General features: G+C 37.7%; 1 protein-coding gene across 10 annotated transcripts in view; it reads left to right on the plus strand.

Moving 5' to 3' along the window:
* MAST4 (microtubule associated serine/threonine kinase family member 4) overlaps positions 1 to 13,409 on the plus strand; it is a 296,506-nt gene that overhangs the window by 129,340 nt on the left and 153,757 nt on the right. For all 10 annotated transcript variants that reach the window (XM_048079537.2, XM_048079538.2, XM_048079540.2 and 7 more), the window contains one exon: positions 9,031 to 9,062. In XM_048079537.2, the coding sequence (XP_047935494.2) occupies positions 9,031 to 9,062 (32 nt within the window). The remainder of the gene's footprint in view (positions 1 to 9,030; positions 9,063 to 13,409) is intronic.

The following is a 13,409-nucleotide window of genomic DNA, read 5'->3' on the forward strand; positions in this document are numbered from 1 at the left end:
CAGTGCCAGTGCTCCGTCACCTGCACAGCAAAGATGCTGTGATGATGTAGAAGACGTGCTGCCGGATGTTTGGCTGGGACCTCCTGGGTTCTGTTTTGTGCCCGTTGCCATCTGTCCTGGCACTGGCCACCACTGGGAAGAGCCTGGCTCAGTCCTCTTTGCACCCTCCCTTCTGGTATTTATACACACTGACAAGATCCCCCTGAGCCTCGCCTGCTCCAGGCTGAACAGTCGCAGCTCTCAGCCTCTCCCCATAGGAGGGATGTTCCAGTCCCTTGGACAATTTTGTAGCCCTCTGCTGGACTGTTTCCAGTATGTCCAGGTCTGTCTTGTACCGGGAACCCAGAACCGGACACAGCACTCCAGGTGCTGCGGTGTCACCAGCGCTGAGTAGCGGGACAGGGTCACCTCTCCTGACCTGCTGGTGATGCTTTGCCTGATGCAGCCAAGAATGCCATCAGCCTTCTTAGCTGCCAGGGCACCTTGCTGGCTCACGTTCAGCTTGGTGCCCACCAGGACCCCCAGGTCCCTTCCTGCAGAGCTGCTTCCCAGCTGGGTGGCCTCCAGCCTGTCCTGGTGATGGGTTGTTCCTCCCCAGGTGCAGGACTCTGCACTTCTCCGTGTTGATTTTCATGAGATTCTTGTTGTCTGTAAATTTGTCTGTAAATTTACTGAAGGTGCACTCTACCCTCATCATCCCGATCGTTAATGAAGATGTTAAACAGGACTGAACCCAGTATTGACCCTGGGGTACTCCTCTCATTACTCACCTCCAGTTAAACTTTGCATCTCTGAGCACTGCTCTCCAGGTCCAGATGTTCAGCCAGTTTGTGATCCACATCACTGTCGAACTGAGGAGAGAAGTGCCGAAGCTAGCCACTGCATGCTGTTGTTGCTTTATTCTTTTGCTTTTTAATGGTAGGTAAAATCCTGTGTAGGTATGTCCATTAAAAAGCCTCTGCTTTTCATGCTTAATTAAAAGAACTTGTAGAAACCCATGGCTTTACTCAGTGCAGATTTAGGGTTTTCCAGCTCTGGTAAACTGTATCATTGTTTATATTTATTCAGCTGAACAGTTCTGCAGGCAGCTGGTGTATGGTGGCTTGTGTGATTTATTTATTTATTTTAATTCGTTCTCTTTCCCCCTTTATCAGTGATAGCACTCTTCAGTTACAAAGATGGGAGTATTTGTGTCAGCTTGGTAGCTGGAATCTAGCTAACACTGGTGTTCCAAACACTTTGCAGTCAGTGCATTTTCTCCACTGGTCATGAGGTGATATGGTACTTTGCCAACGGGTGACACAGGCTCTACAACAGCAGGTCAGCAGGGAGCATGGATTTTCTGACGCTGTGTTAGATGGAATGATTTTGTGTACTTTGAAGTGGAAAATTCTCTCAGAAATTTCACACTTTTTAGGTAAAGAAACATAGTAGGTTATTGATTTTTAAAAGATTGGGATAATAAAGTTCAGAATGCAACATGGCAACAAATAAAACCAAAAGCAATATTTTTCTCTTATATTTTACTAGGAAGTATTCGAAAGAAGTAAAGACTGGATGACTTTAAAATGAAAACAAAGTTTTACTGCATTAATTTTGGCAGCTGTCAAATGGCTCTCTCTGAAGGGGATTTGTGCTTCTCATTGAGTATGCCTTTTTTTTTTTTTTTAGCCTGTTACTAATAACAGTATCTGCTCTGCAAATAAGCCATGTTGCATTATTGTTGTAAAGAAGTGGAACTTCTGTGTTTTGCCACTGCTGCTTTCGGCTGAAAACTTAAAATACAGTGGAGATACTCAGACTATGCTTAATAGCATTAATTCTTAACTGCATTACTGTTTCTCATTTGGCCAGTAGGTTACTGCTACAGTCAGTCCTTGTACTTTTTTAAGTGATGCAGTATGTCCCTGAAGCATTGAACATTGATGGATTCGGTTGACATAACCAAATTGGCATTAGATATGCCAATATACATGTTTTTAAAAATTTGTCTTCTTTCCCCTCATTTTCTGTGTTTATGAGTTTTATTCCCATAAAGGGATGTTTTTTTGTGATCACTTACCCTGTCAATATTTGTAGCACTTCTTCTTTCATCTGGTCAAACTTATTTTATTCTGCTTTCCAAAAACATCTTCCAGTGTCTGACTGCTATGTTATCTTTTCAGAGAATATCTTTGACTACTAGTCATCAACTTAGATTTTTGCTACTGTCTCTGAAGAAGCCATTGTAATACACTGTCTACTTAAAAACAATGCCAGTTAAAGCCTTTTTATTCAGGTCTGGGAGCTGTTCACTGATCTATGTTTATTTTTTTGAAAAAAATCAGTGGCTGTCATTTGTATGGTATCTCTTACCCAATGTAAGTCTTACTAAGTTCTTTCAGTTGCTAAATGCTATTGCAGATCCCATCATTGGAAGGACTTCAGAAAATATATAGTGTTCTTCTTAGGAAAATGCTTACTGTTAATACATGGAATCATTCTGAAACTTTCCACCTTGTTTCATAGGATTCAAGGTTTCCTAATGTTAACAGTTCATAGAAGAATACTAGGTAAAATGAAACATGTCTAACTGCTGTTAACTTAGTTCAGTCTGTTATAAACCTTAACATTGCCATAGTATCTGGTTCATCTATAGGAAAATACATATAGATTATTTACGTTGCTTCCATATTGTACATAAAGCAATTGATTTCTTTTTATTATGTTTTATATATGTAGCCTGTTAGGCTTTCTTTTTAATCCAGTTAATTTGCGTTTAAATTAACAATGCCTAGCTTTAAGTAGGCGTCTGGGTATGCCTTTTACACCACATTTAAGTACCCATGGAGCTGATGCACAGATATGTTTCTGCTTTGAAAGAGGCAGTCAGCAGTGCCTGTAACAAAAGCACGGAAGTTAACTGAGGGAATAAAAATGAGTTGTGTAGAATGCAGAACATCGAAGTAGGCAAAATGTGGCCTTTTCTGGTTAAATCTGAGCTTAAGGGGCTTCTTAATTTTGTAGTTTATCTCCTGTTAAAGTATACAGTAGTTCTGGCTGATTTGTGACTCCAAGTTCATAATTTGCACTTTTTTTTTTAGTGTTTGGTATGAGAGGGGAGAAAGTTAACATGCAGAACGTATAAGCTAAAAATGCACCTGAAATATTTAATAGCAGCCTTGTGTTCTTGGCCAAGAAATATTTGGTAGGTGACAAGGGAGAATTGTGAACAGTATTTCCAGAGTCGTAGCAACTGCCTTGCAGAACTTGCAAATGCAGAAGCAGCAATTTTTGTTCATGAAAATACTTGTGAAGAGATGGCTTTTGAATTAATTGCTGTGGGTACATACAAAAAAAAAAAAAAAAGACACCTGTTAAAGATTTGGCTGCATCTGGATGACTAGAAAAAATGTGAAAAACTCATCTGGCAGGCAGAACATCAGAGTTCAGTTTAAGGCAATAGTAATACCTGTATCTTTGGCAGCTAGTGCAGGAAGGGGAAATAAGTGGTAACTGAGACTTATGTTGCCAGTGAAGAAGGTATTGGTACAAATCACTTTTCATAAGAAGAGCAAATACTGAATTGCATCTTGGACATGTTAAGTCAGACTAGAACTGCAAAGAAAGAGGTGGCCCAAACATGAACTCGCTTGGTTATCTCAAAGGCAGAACAATTTTATAGTTACATCTGTTATGTAAGAAATCAGGTCTGAGTGAGGTTATCTTAATGTTCAGAGAAAGTGCAGAGAACTGGTTAGTAGTCTTGAGCTGGAAATTTAAAGTCAGAAGAAACTCTTAAAATTCAACTGTAGTGTTAATGGAAAACTTTTGGAGGCAGAGGCTTTACAGTGCTTGGAACCAGGAAACATTGTAAGTTAGCATAAGAGCAAAAGGGCACCTTTGACAGAGAAACAAAATTACAGCAGGAGAGAGGCATTTGATGTGGGACACCAACACTGGGCATTTGAGGTGATTGATCTTTTTCCACACAGTAACCCTTGGTAATGTGTTACGTGAATCTGAAGAACAGAGTGTTGGTAAAGTTGGAAGCAATCAACTAAAAAGCATAACCTCCCCTTGCCTTGCTTAGAAGATACTTAGACTGGATTAATACGATGACTTGATATATTAATCTTATAAATGAGCCAAGATGAGCGTGTAAAAGGCACAGTGCAAGCCCTTCCCCTGACAGATCAAAACAATCCTATACTTACATTTCTCGCCCTGCCTTTTTTCCCTTGTTCTCACATACCAATGAAAGATCTGGCATCTTCCAACATGTCTTCAGCAAAAAGATAATAATTGCTTACTTAAGAAAAGTCTTCATGTTCTTCCCTCACAACATCCCTCTTGTCAGTAGTTTTGATAAGAAGGTGAAATGTGTGCCATGGCTGTTTTTTATTCCCTCCTACTATTATAAATGCTGTGTTAATGTTAGTGTTAACCTGTTATTAATTCAGTGTATTAGTTGTGTATTAAATAATACACATTACCAGGAAGCCTTCAGATGCTTATGGCCAATGATGGATGAGTAGACCAACAGGGTAAAAAACCTTCTATGATTTTTTCCATATTTAAGATTTTTCCTTCTGAAGAATGCACTACTAAAATTTTTCCTGAAAAAATAAGTTTCTTTTTCAGCCTACTTCGCTGACAGCTGAAAACTCTCTTATCTAAGACTTCTGAATATTTGAGAACCTTGCAATTGTTGTTTGAAGATGAAGCAAACTGAGCTGTACCTGTATTGACAACACTAGCTACATCTTTATGAAGCAGCTTATGAATGTGTCAGCTCTTTATTGATTTTCTTAAAAATGAACCCAGCAATAAGTTAATGGCATCTTTACTTCTTCTCATATAGGGGAGGACATATTCAATATTAGAGTTTTCTCTAATTTGCTGTCAATATTTACAAGAAACTAGATGAAGTTAGGTGTTTTTTTTTTTAAGACAACTCTGTCATGTAAACCTTTTTATTTAATTCTGTTATTTGAACAATTTCTCTAGTTAGTGGGCTGAAGACTTTGACCCAGAAAAAAAGTGTAATGTCCTTTATTCAGTCTATGGTCTTTTAATAAGGCTGGTTATCTGCACTCTGGTACACTGACTGAACTTGACCAGACTGAAATGTCTTAATAGATGTGTAGAACCAGAGCAAGAATCATAATTACTGAAATGATCAAAAAGCATCTGTTGCTATGAAACTATGTTATTAATGGTAAAATGCACAGAGTATGGAATTTGAACTGATAACGATAGCTGCAATTAAATTTGGTATGGGAGTCTTACTGCATCATCACAACAATTTGGCACAGACTTGCACAGATCTCTTGAACCTGAGACAAGGCTTATTATGTTTTCAGACCACGTTTTTTGACATAAAGGGCCTCAAGGGCAAGAGTGTGTGGTCCATTTAGTCTCCTTTGTGTGACTGGTGTGGAATGAAACAGCCCTAAAAACAGCAAAACTGGAACTTCCTGAGGAGGATTCCATGCAGGGCAAGGGCAGAAGAGCATGGTGTCATCCTCTGGGACAAAGATGGTCCCTGAGAACCATACAGAGTGGTACTGAAGGATTTTTTATTTTATTTTTTTAATACTCCAGTGTCTTTTCTGATAAGTATGTGACCTGAAGATCTTGACACCGGTATGTTTTTCCCTATGGCAGTCCGTAGGCCTGTGTTGGATGCTGTGCAGTAGGACTACCACAACTGGTCTTCTGCTTAAGGCTTACTGAGCCCCCTCAGAAAGGAAGCAGCATAATGCTAGAGAACTTCAGGGAGCTACAGGTCATTTCTAGTGTAACTGAGATATGAGCCTTAGAGTTGCAAGGATGAAGAACTGGGTGATTTTTGGTATCATTCGGTGCTTCTTTGTTTTCAGTGGTTGTTGACTAAAGCAGCTGGGAGAAACTGAGTAAAAATTGCCTGTTTAGCTTATAAAAGATACTGGTGGTTTTTATCTATCTAGTAATAAGTGGTTATTCATTATTATCTCACCCATATAATTCTGTATCTTCTATATTTGTTATTATCTTACCTATATAATTCTATATATTCTATATAATTCATCTATAATTTATAGACTGGCCCTTTTTAGAGCATGTTTAAATTTTTTCCACATGCTCTGAATAGACTCTGTTGTGGAGTTCTGCTGTACTATCAGAATGAAAGCATAATGCTGGCAAGTCTGGTTTGGATTAAGAAAGTCTGTACAAACACAGCTGATAAAGGCTTTTCCACAGCTTCAAAAGTTAAGACAGGTGAGTTTTAAATGATGCACAATCATGTGGGAGCTGAAAAAATTAAATCTGATCTGAGAAGGAAAAGCAGGCTTAAGTCTATTGTGATTTTTTTTCTTGGAGTTACTTATGGGGGGAGGAAGTGACCTGGCATTTTCACATCAGCACTGTGATGTATAGGAAAAATGAGGCTATAGATATCATCGAGGAAAGATGGTGTTGTTTTTTATATTTATTTATATACACACACACACAGTCGGAATATTTTATATATTTTATATATATGTATACTGTCAGGGTATTTTAAAATCCATGCATACAAAATCTTTATTTGCATTGTTTTGTAAATCTTCCTGCATGAATTACACACCCGAGATTTTGTTTCACTTTTTTTACTTAGTACTAAGAGATCTTGGCACTTCTTAACAGTTTTACCTAAGGGTAGTTTCAGTAAATTACTGAAGCTGTATTCAGTGATCAAGAGTAATCCTGGAGGATGGCATGCATGGGAATGGGCTGAGAGATTAATGTTACTTTAAGTGTCCACAGAAGGCATTGTCTGTCATGTGCTGTTATAATGATAAACTATAACCAAACCCCTATAATTTTTCTTAAAAAAAAAAAAAGCCTAAAAAAAAGAGGAAAAAAAAAAACAAAAACAAAAACAAAACAAACCATGAATCATAAGAAACAAATTTGCAACAAGTGTTGCAACTCTGTTAAATTAGCTGCAAACCCAAGTACAATTCTCGCTCATTACATTTTGGCATTTTTTCCATGGTCATTGGCCATTACTGAGTGACAAAGCCGAGAATTTACAAGTAAAGTTTTATGTTAGAAATGGAACACAATGGCATTGTAAATATTAAAGAAAAAAAACATACAAAGGGAAGTACGTGGGTTCTGAAGTGCAGTTACATTTTGTTCGTGATGAATGTGACATTTTCAATTTAGGGGAATTACACAGCTTCATAATGCAATATTGTATGCAGGTGTAACTGTTCTTTTGTATATAAGCACATGTTATGCTAAAAGATGTTGTTTTAAATTGCAAATTCTGAACAGTTGCTGGAACTTCCTAGGAAGTGCCAGAATTTGTTACCAAGGCCTTTAATTCTGCTCTCTTATGCCTGTGCGTTATGATCTCTAATTACATTGTTTCACACTATTTTTTCCTGCCTCATTCAGTTAACAGGATGGGCGGTGCTCAGGAATTGAGCGGCTACTTGATATTTTAATCCTTATCATTCAGTTAGCAGCCCCTGCCTTATTTACTGCACACCATTTAAGTCTCTAAAGAATACGTAATTATTCATTCCCTTACGGCCTTTTCTAAGGTGCCTGACTGAACTATTTTTATCCCTTCAATTGTATTTCATGTACATTTTCTGGTCAATGCCTATAACTTCATTTTATATACTAAGTGAAATGAGTATATGTGTGTATGCATATACAGCATGCACATGCATACATATATACACACACTTTTTAAAGATAATTTTGAGATCATTTCCTTTAATAACTTTTAGAATAGAAATGGAGTATCTGTTATGTGCTTTAAAACAGTCTTTTGTTAGGATATTAAAAATAAACATAAAATAATGGAAATGAGTGACTGAAGACATCCATTCACATAACTCGAATTATCTTCGTATGTTACCTTGTCCTTTGAGATGGTTTCCAGCTTTAAATGTATGTGCACATCCTGTAGGTCAGACAAGTTCTACCTTTGTTTAAAGGCAGGCTGCACTCCTTGCTGAACAGGATTGTAAAGATGACTTCACTCATGTAGCATTTAGAATATAAGTTCAGGTGAGGAATGGGAGAAAAAGTGAGGGTGGCTAGACACTATAACAGATTGCCCAGATTGGTTTGGAGACTCTGTCTTTGTAGACGTTCAAAACACAACAGGACACAGTCCTGAGCAACCAGGTCTACTTGGTCCTTCTTGGAGCAGGGTTTTGGACTGAAGGATCTCTAGATGTCCCTTCTAGACTCAACTATTCTGTTATTTATTTGTACTTATACAATACGAGACGATCTACCTGTGGTAAACTCATATCATGCTTATTTCTGGTAGGCAAAACTTCATAGATCTTGTGATGTTTTTTTTTGTTTTTTTTTTTCCACAAAAAATGCTAGTAAGATGCTTATCTGGAGTTCTGATTTAGTTAGCAGACTCTCCCATCAGTCCCATAAATAGTAGTTTAACTGTTCTCAGCAAAAGTTTTAGAAACATCTGTCTAACAGTGGTTCTGTTGTTATGCTAGTACTTTGTAGAAGATCGCAGTGAATTTTAATGATTAATAATTGATCAAACTGTTGCGGATTTAATCCTTTTTTAGTAAAAAAATAAAATAACACCTAAAACCACACAGTGGAGAATCGTTGGTGTTAGTGGTCACTTATTTAGGTCTTGATCCTGTTGCTAACATCTTTTGCAAACAATGGATGCTGGAAAGAGTTTAGCATTTCTTTGTCACTGATTCCTGGGAGTTTTAATACTGTCACCAATGTATCATGCTCTGAATAAAGCACTGTTACAGAAAAATCTTACCGTTCAAAATAGGCTAACTGTTGCTATAAAAAGACCTGGACTTTTCCTGTTGCTAATGTTAATACTTCGAATAAGAATAGAAGGCTACAAGTGAAAGACACATGTAAAATCTGTATTTTTTTATTACAGTCAAAATATACATCTGTTTATCTACTGCTGGTAGGATGGGAGGAATAGAGTACTTGTCTAAAAAGAGGTCACATCCAATTAAAGGAGATTTTATTCTTAATGTAAACTCTTTTCTTTTGCAGAAGGAGTTGAGCCTTCCAAGAAGAGGAAGTTTGTAAGTACTTGAAGTTTCTTCTGTTGTGCTCACAGTACAGTATGTAGTTTTGACAGGTCTCAAGTAGGCTATTCTTCTTTTCAGGGGAGCTAAAGCAAAGGTTAAATATGGCAGTTGATTTGCCTTAAGATGTGTACAGAGAAATTCAGATGGTGAATGAAGACCTATGCTTGTGCAGTAACCTTTTATATGCAGATCTGCCTTTCCTAGAGGAGCTATTGTGAGATATTTCTAAATTGCCTATAAGTTCTTATGTTGAAGCTTTCCTTTTGTATTGAAGATTTCTCTACTTAAAATCAAGGAAGAAATCTGTTTTCTTTGTGAATGATGTAAATGAAACTTGACATGCAAGTATAACTATTTCTGTATGAAATTCTGTCATCAGACTTGTGGATAAAGTGGTAGGAACAAAAGAATAGATGAGTGCTATTAAATGTATAGGGTTGTTGAGCTAGCATTTTGATTAGCAGAGGTGAAAAATGTTTATTCTTGTATGTGTTGCTACTGAATTAGAGTAATATGAAACTGGATACCATGGTTTAGTCGTTCTTTGTATGGGCTCTTGTACCTTGGCTTCTTTCCCTGGTGTTTTTGAGCTGTTTATATATATATATTTATTGTGTATTTATTCATTTTTGTTTATTCCTTGTGTAGTAGTAATTCATTAAGAAAACATTGAGATAAGTATCTACGAAAATATCTTATGAAACAATCTGTTTGGTTACTACGTTCTTTTCAAAAAATAATTTAGGAATATAGGATTACCACTGTACTCAAGTAAGGTTGTATTAATGTGACAACATGTTACAAATAAAACCCAGAGCCCTTGTACAAAGGCTGGCTATGCTTTTATTTTTATATATTTGTTTTCAACTTGATAGTGCTATGTAGGTTTTGTTGCTGGTTTAGTTACATATGTGAATAACTGAAACTGTTATTGCTGGGAAGGTACAGGTTGTAAGACATCTGCTGACTTGCACAAGACTTCCTTGGTTTGGGTTCTGACAGAAGTAAAGTCTTACACCAAATAGTAAGCAAACCCATTATTTAAGAAATGCCGCTAAATTATGAAAATTAATTCTATGTCAAGTATTTGATATTGCAGTGGCACAGATAAAAAAACGTTTAAGAAAACAATCTCTGGTGCCTTTTGGAAGCTTCATAATTAACCCAAAACTGTTGTGTGAGCAAAAGACTGCCCATATAGAAGTTAATGGGTAAACTCGTGTTGATATCAGCCAGAGCAGAAAGTGGCTTTACAGGCTCTTTTTTTTTTAAAACTATAGCCCTGATCTTGCTTACTCTTGCTATGTTCGACGTTGAATATTGTTAAATGCTTTTCTTCAGGTTTGAAAAATGTCTGCAAAGCAATCACCTCAATTGCGTTCTTGTACATATTTTTTATAGCAGATCATTGAGATGTAGGTGCAGATTCTGTAATGTTGCTGAGATCTTAATAAAGTGTCATAAAGGAATAGCTGCTTATCAGCATAATCATATCTGGCTATTAAGGTGGTTAGGATTCTGCAGATGGTATTTTAAAATACCTTTATTACTGCTTTCTTCGTTAACAGGGCTCACAGTACTTAAATTAGCAAGGGCTATAGTACCAGTAGTTGTGTTTGGGGGTCATGTTGTTTGCTCTGTTTGCATATTATGTGCATATTGACGTGAAGACTGAATTTCACAGTATGAGAGGTCCTATGTTTTTATTGCCATAAACATCCAGAGGTCCTGAATGGCTCTGTTTAGATGTCGTTTTGTCTGCTGGATCTTTGGAGCCAATGGAGCCAATTTTTTGGAGCCAATGTCCTTGACAAAAATGTTTTTTTCTATGGCAAATATAAAGGGGACTGCTGTTCCCAGGTCTAGGGAGCAAGTGTGGTATAATGTGTCAATATGGAAGGGCAGGTATTTGTGAGGAAGCATAGGTTGTAAATATATGACTGATACAGAGCACCAGCCTTTCCCTACATATTCTGCTGAACCAACCAGAGCTCTTTGGCGTCTTTAGCTATGTACGCAACTTGATGCCAGAAGTGGTGCTCATGTTTCCTTTATGAAGGTGATCAGATATGCAGTGAAAAAGGGCAATGCTAACACCCTGCCAGCAAAACAGTAAGCAGAGGGGACTATTTGTGCAGTAGCAATTAGCTCCGGGTTGGTTAGCTGTGGCGTTCATGCCAACAGGATGTGTTTGCTACCTGCTGCCAGTTGGCAGTGCTTTTCCACGTATTGAACCTCACCTGCTGTTCATCTGCTAGGGTATCCTGGTTGTGCTTCTGGGCACATATGTTCTTGCCATGTGTGGAGCTACTCCACCTTGCAGCTGACCCGTTGAGCTAACTCTGTGGTTGTTGATCTACAAACCCAACTGGCTTCGCTTACAAATACAAACGAAAAAAACCCATTCCCTCTGTTTTCACCGACCTGTTTATCTATGTAACCATCGTGCAGCCCAATATAGACTTCTCTGGGAACCCTGTTACTTGATACACAAGATTTAGCTGATATAAGGGCAGAGTAGTATGAAACTCTATTGTCTGATTTTGAAATGGAAGACTACAGTCTAAGGGCATGGTGGTGCCAGAAGTCAGGGAAGAATCTAGAGAGGCTGGAGGAGGAGGAGAGATGGAATGCAATGTGTCTTAGGTGAACTCTTGGAGAGGATTGAGGACAGAAAGTGCAGAAAGCTTGCGGAGAAAGAGAGGGCTTAACATCTCTGCTTTTCCCTCACGTTGTCACTATTTCAATTATCTTGCTGTGGGGTAATTCAATTATAGACTGCAGCTGTGTGGCCTCATTTTGGAGGTCATGAAATAAGTTGAAATTCGTTGGACTTGTACAACTAAACCCAATCCTGATTTTAAATATACAGCAGCTCCCAAAGAAAGACTTGGAGACAAAAGATCTTGAAAAGGTTGAAGTTCACTTTGTCTCAGTTTATGCCAATTATGCTAATTGTTGCTGATTCAGAAAGAAGCGATATTCTGTCAGATCACGCCCTGGCTGTGCTGGTACAAGTGCTTGTGTTTACACAAGCAGAACTGATCCAGGTTGCAGTTAGCTTCATGGAAGTCCTTTGGAGTGTTTGTGCAGCTGCACAAATGCCTTTCTGACAGCAGGGTATGGTGGCATGGAGGTACAGTGAGTGTCAGGGAGCTTTCTCTAAGGCTGTCTCTATCAGTAAACCTGTGTGGTTGTTACTATCTCACTTATCAGAAAATTATGTAAAATGTATTTCTGCGCACTGCCGCTGCAGGGATGGATTGTTTATATGGTGCTATGATATTTTTTATTAATTTGTTTTCACCACGCATTTCTGAATATCAAGGAAAATATTTGTGCTTAATGTTAAGCCAGACCCAGAAATAGAAGTTTTAGTGTTGCTAACATCAGTGTATGAAGCATGCAGGTCCTCTGATGAACCACAGAATTTTTGCATCTATAAATCACTATTGCTTATACATTCAAAGAGCAGATAGCAAGAGTATAGAGCCAGAGAAGATTTCTAGTGTTTAACCTCTGTTAAACAGGTGAGCTCAATCACTGAAATTAAGATGTCAGCATGCCCTTAACCTCTTTTGTTTCTTTTCCTGAGTCAAAGTGAACAGCAAAATGAGAGCTGCAGAGGGACAGGGCAGGAACTCAAAGGTTGTGGCACAATAGTTACCCTTCTTTTTAAGTAGGTGTGTTCTGGTTTAAAATGTCCTTTTCCTAAAAATGAATTAACAACAAGCTTCAAAAAAAGTTATATTTAAATAGAACTAAGTGGGTAGGTAGAGGAGGTTCATTGTTTCTTTTGAGCTTCAGTGGTTCACTTGCCATAGCAGTAAAATACATGGCTTTTCCAGACTAAACTGGTTCTTGTTTCTTTTTCTTTTGTTTAATCTGTCAGAGATATTTCAGTTTAATTCAAAGCTAGGTAATTTTAATGTATTTTTTGGCTGCATATGTCCTTCTCTTGAAACTTCTGAAAATAAATTCAGTAATTATAAAATGTGGAGTCTCATTCAGTTGCAGCAATTATATAATCTACTTGCACCTGTGAAAATGTCAAAGTTGGTCACAGAATGTTCATGAAACTCATTTATGCATTACAGTGAAGCAGCTGATATCCTTGGATAACAGCAAAAAAAAAAAGTGTGACTAGCCAAGAATTCAAGAAAAACAGTAGTTAAAACCACTGCTAGCTAAAGGGCTTAATCAAACAAGTTTCAGGAAGGTTAATAACTTAAGACAGTTTTCATTAATGACAAATATGGACTGTCAGTTAACCTCAGGGAAAAAGGGGGAATCAGTGATTGAGTGGAATAATAAAGATAATGCTAACCTCACTTAAAAATA

The sequence above is a fragment of the Anser cygnoides genome, chromosome Z (assembly GCF_040182565.1).
Source record: "Anser cygnoides isolate HZ-2024a breed goose chromosome Z, Taihu_goose_T2T_genome, whole genome shotgun sequence".
Taxonomy (NCBI): domain Eukaryota; kingdom Metazoa; phylum Chordata; class Aves; order Anseriformes; family Anatidae; genus Anser; species Anser cygnoides.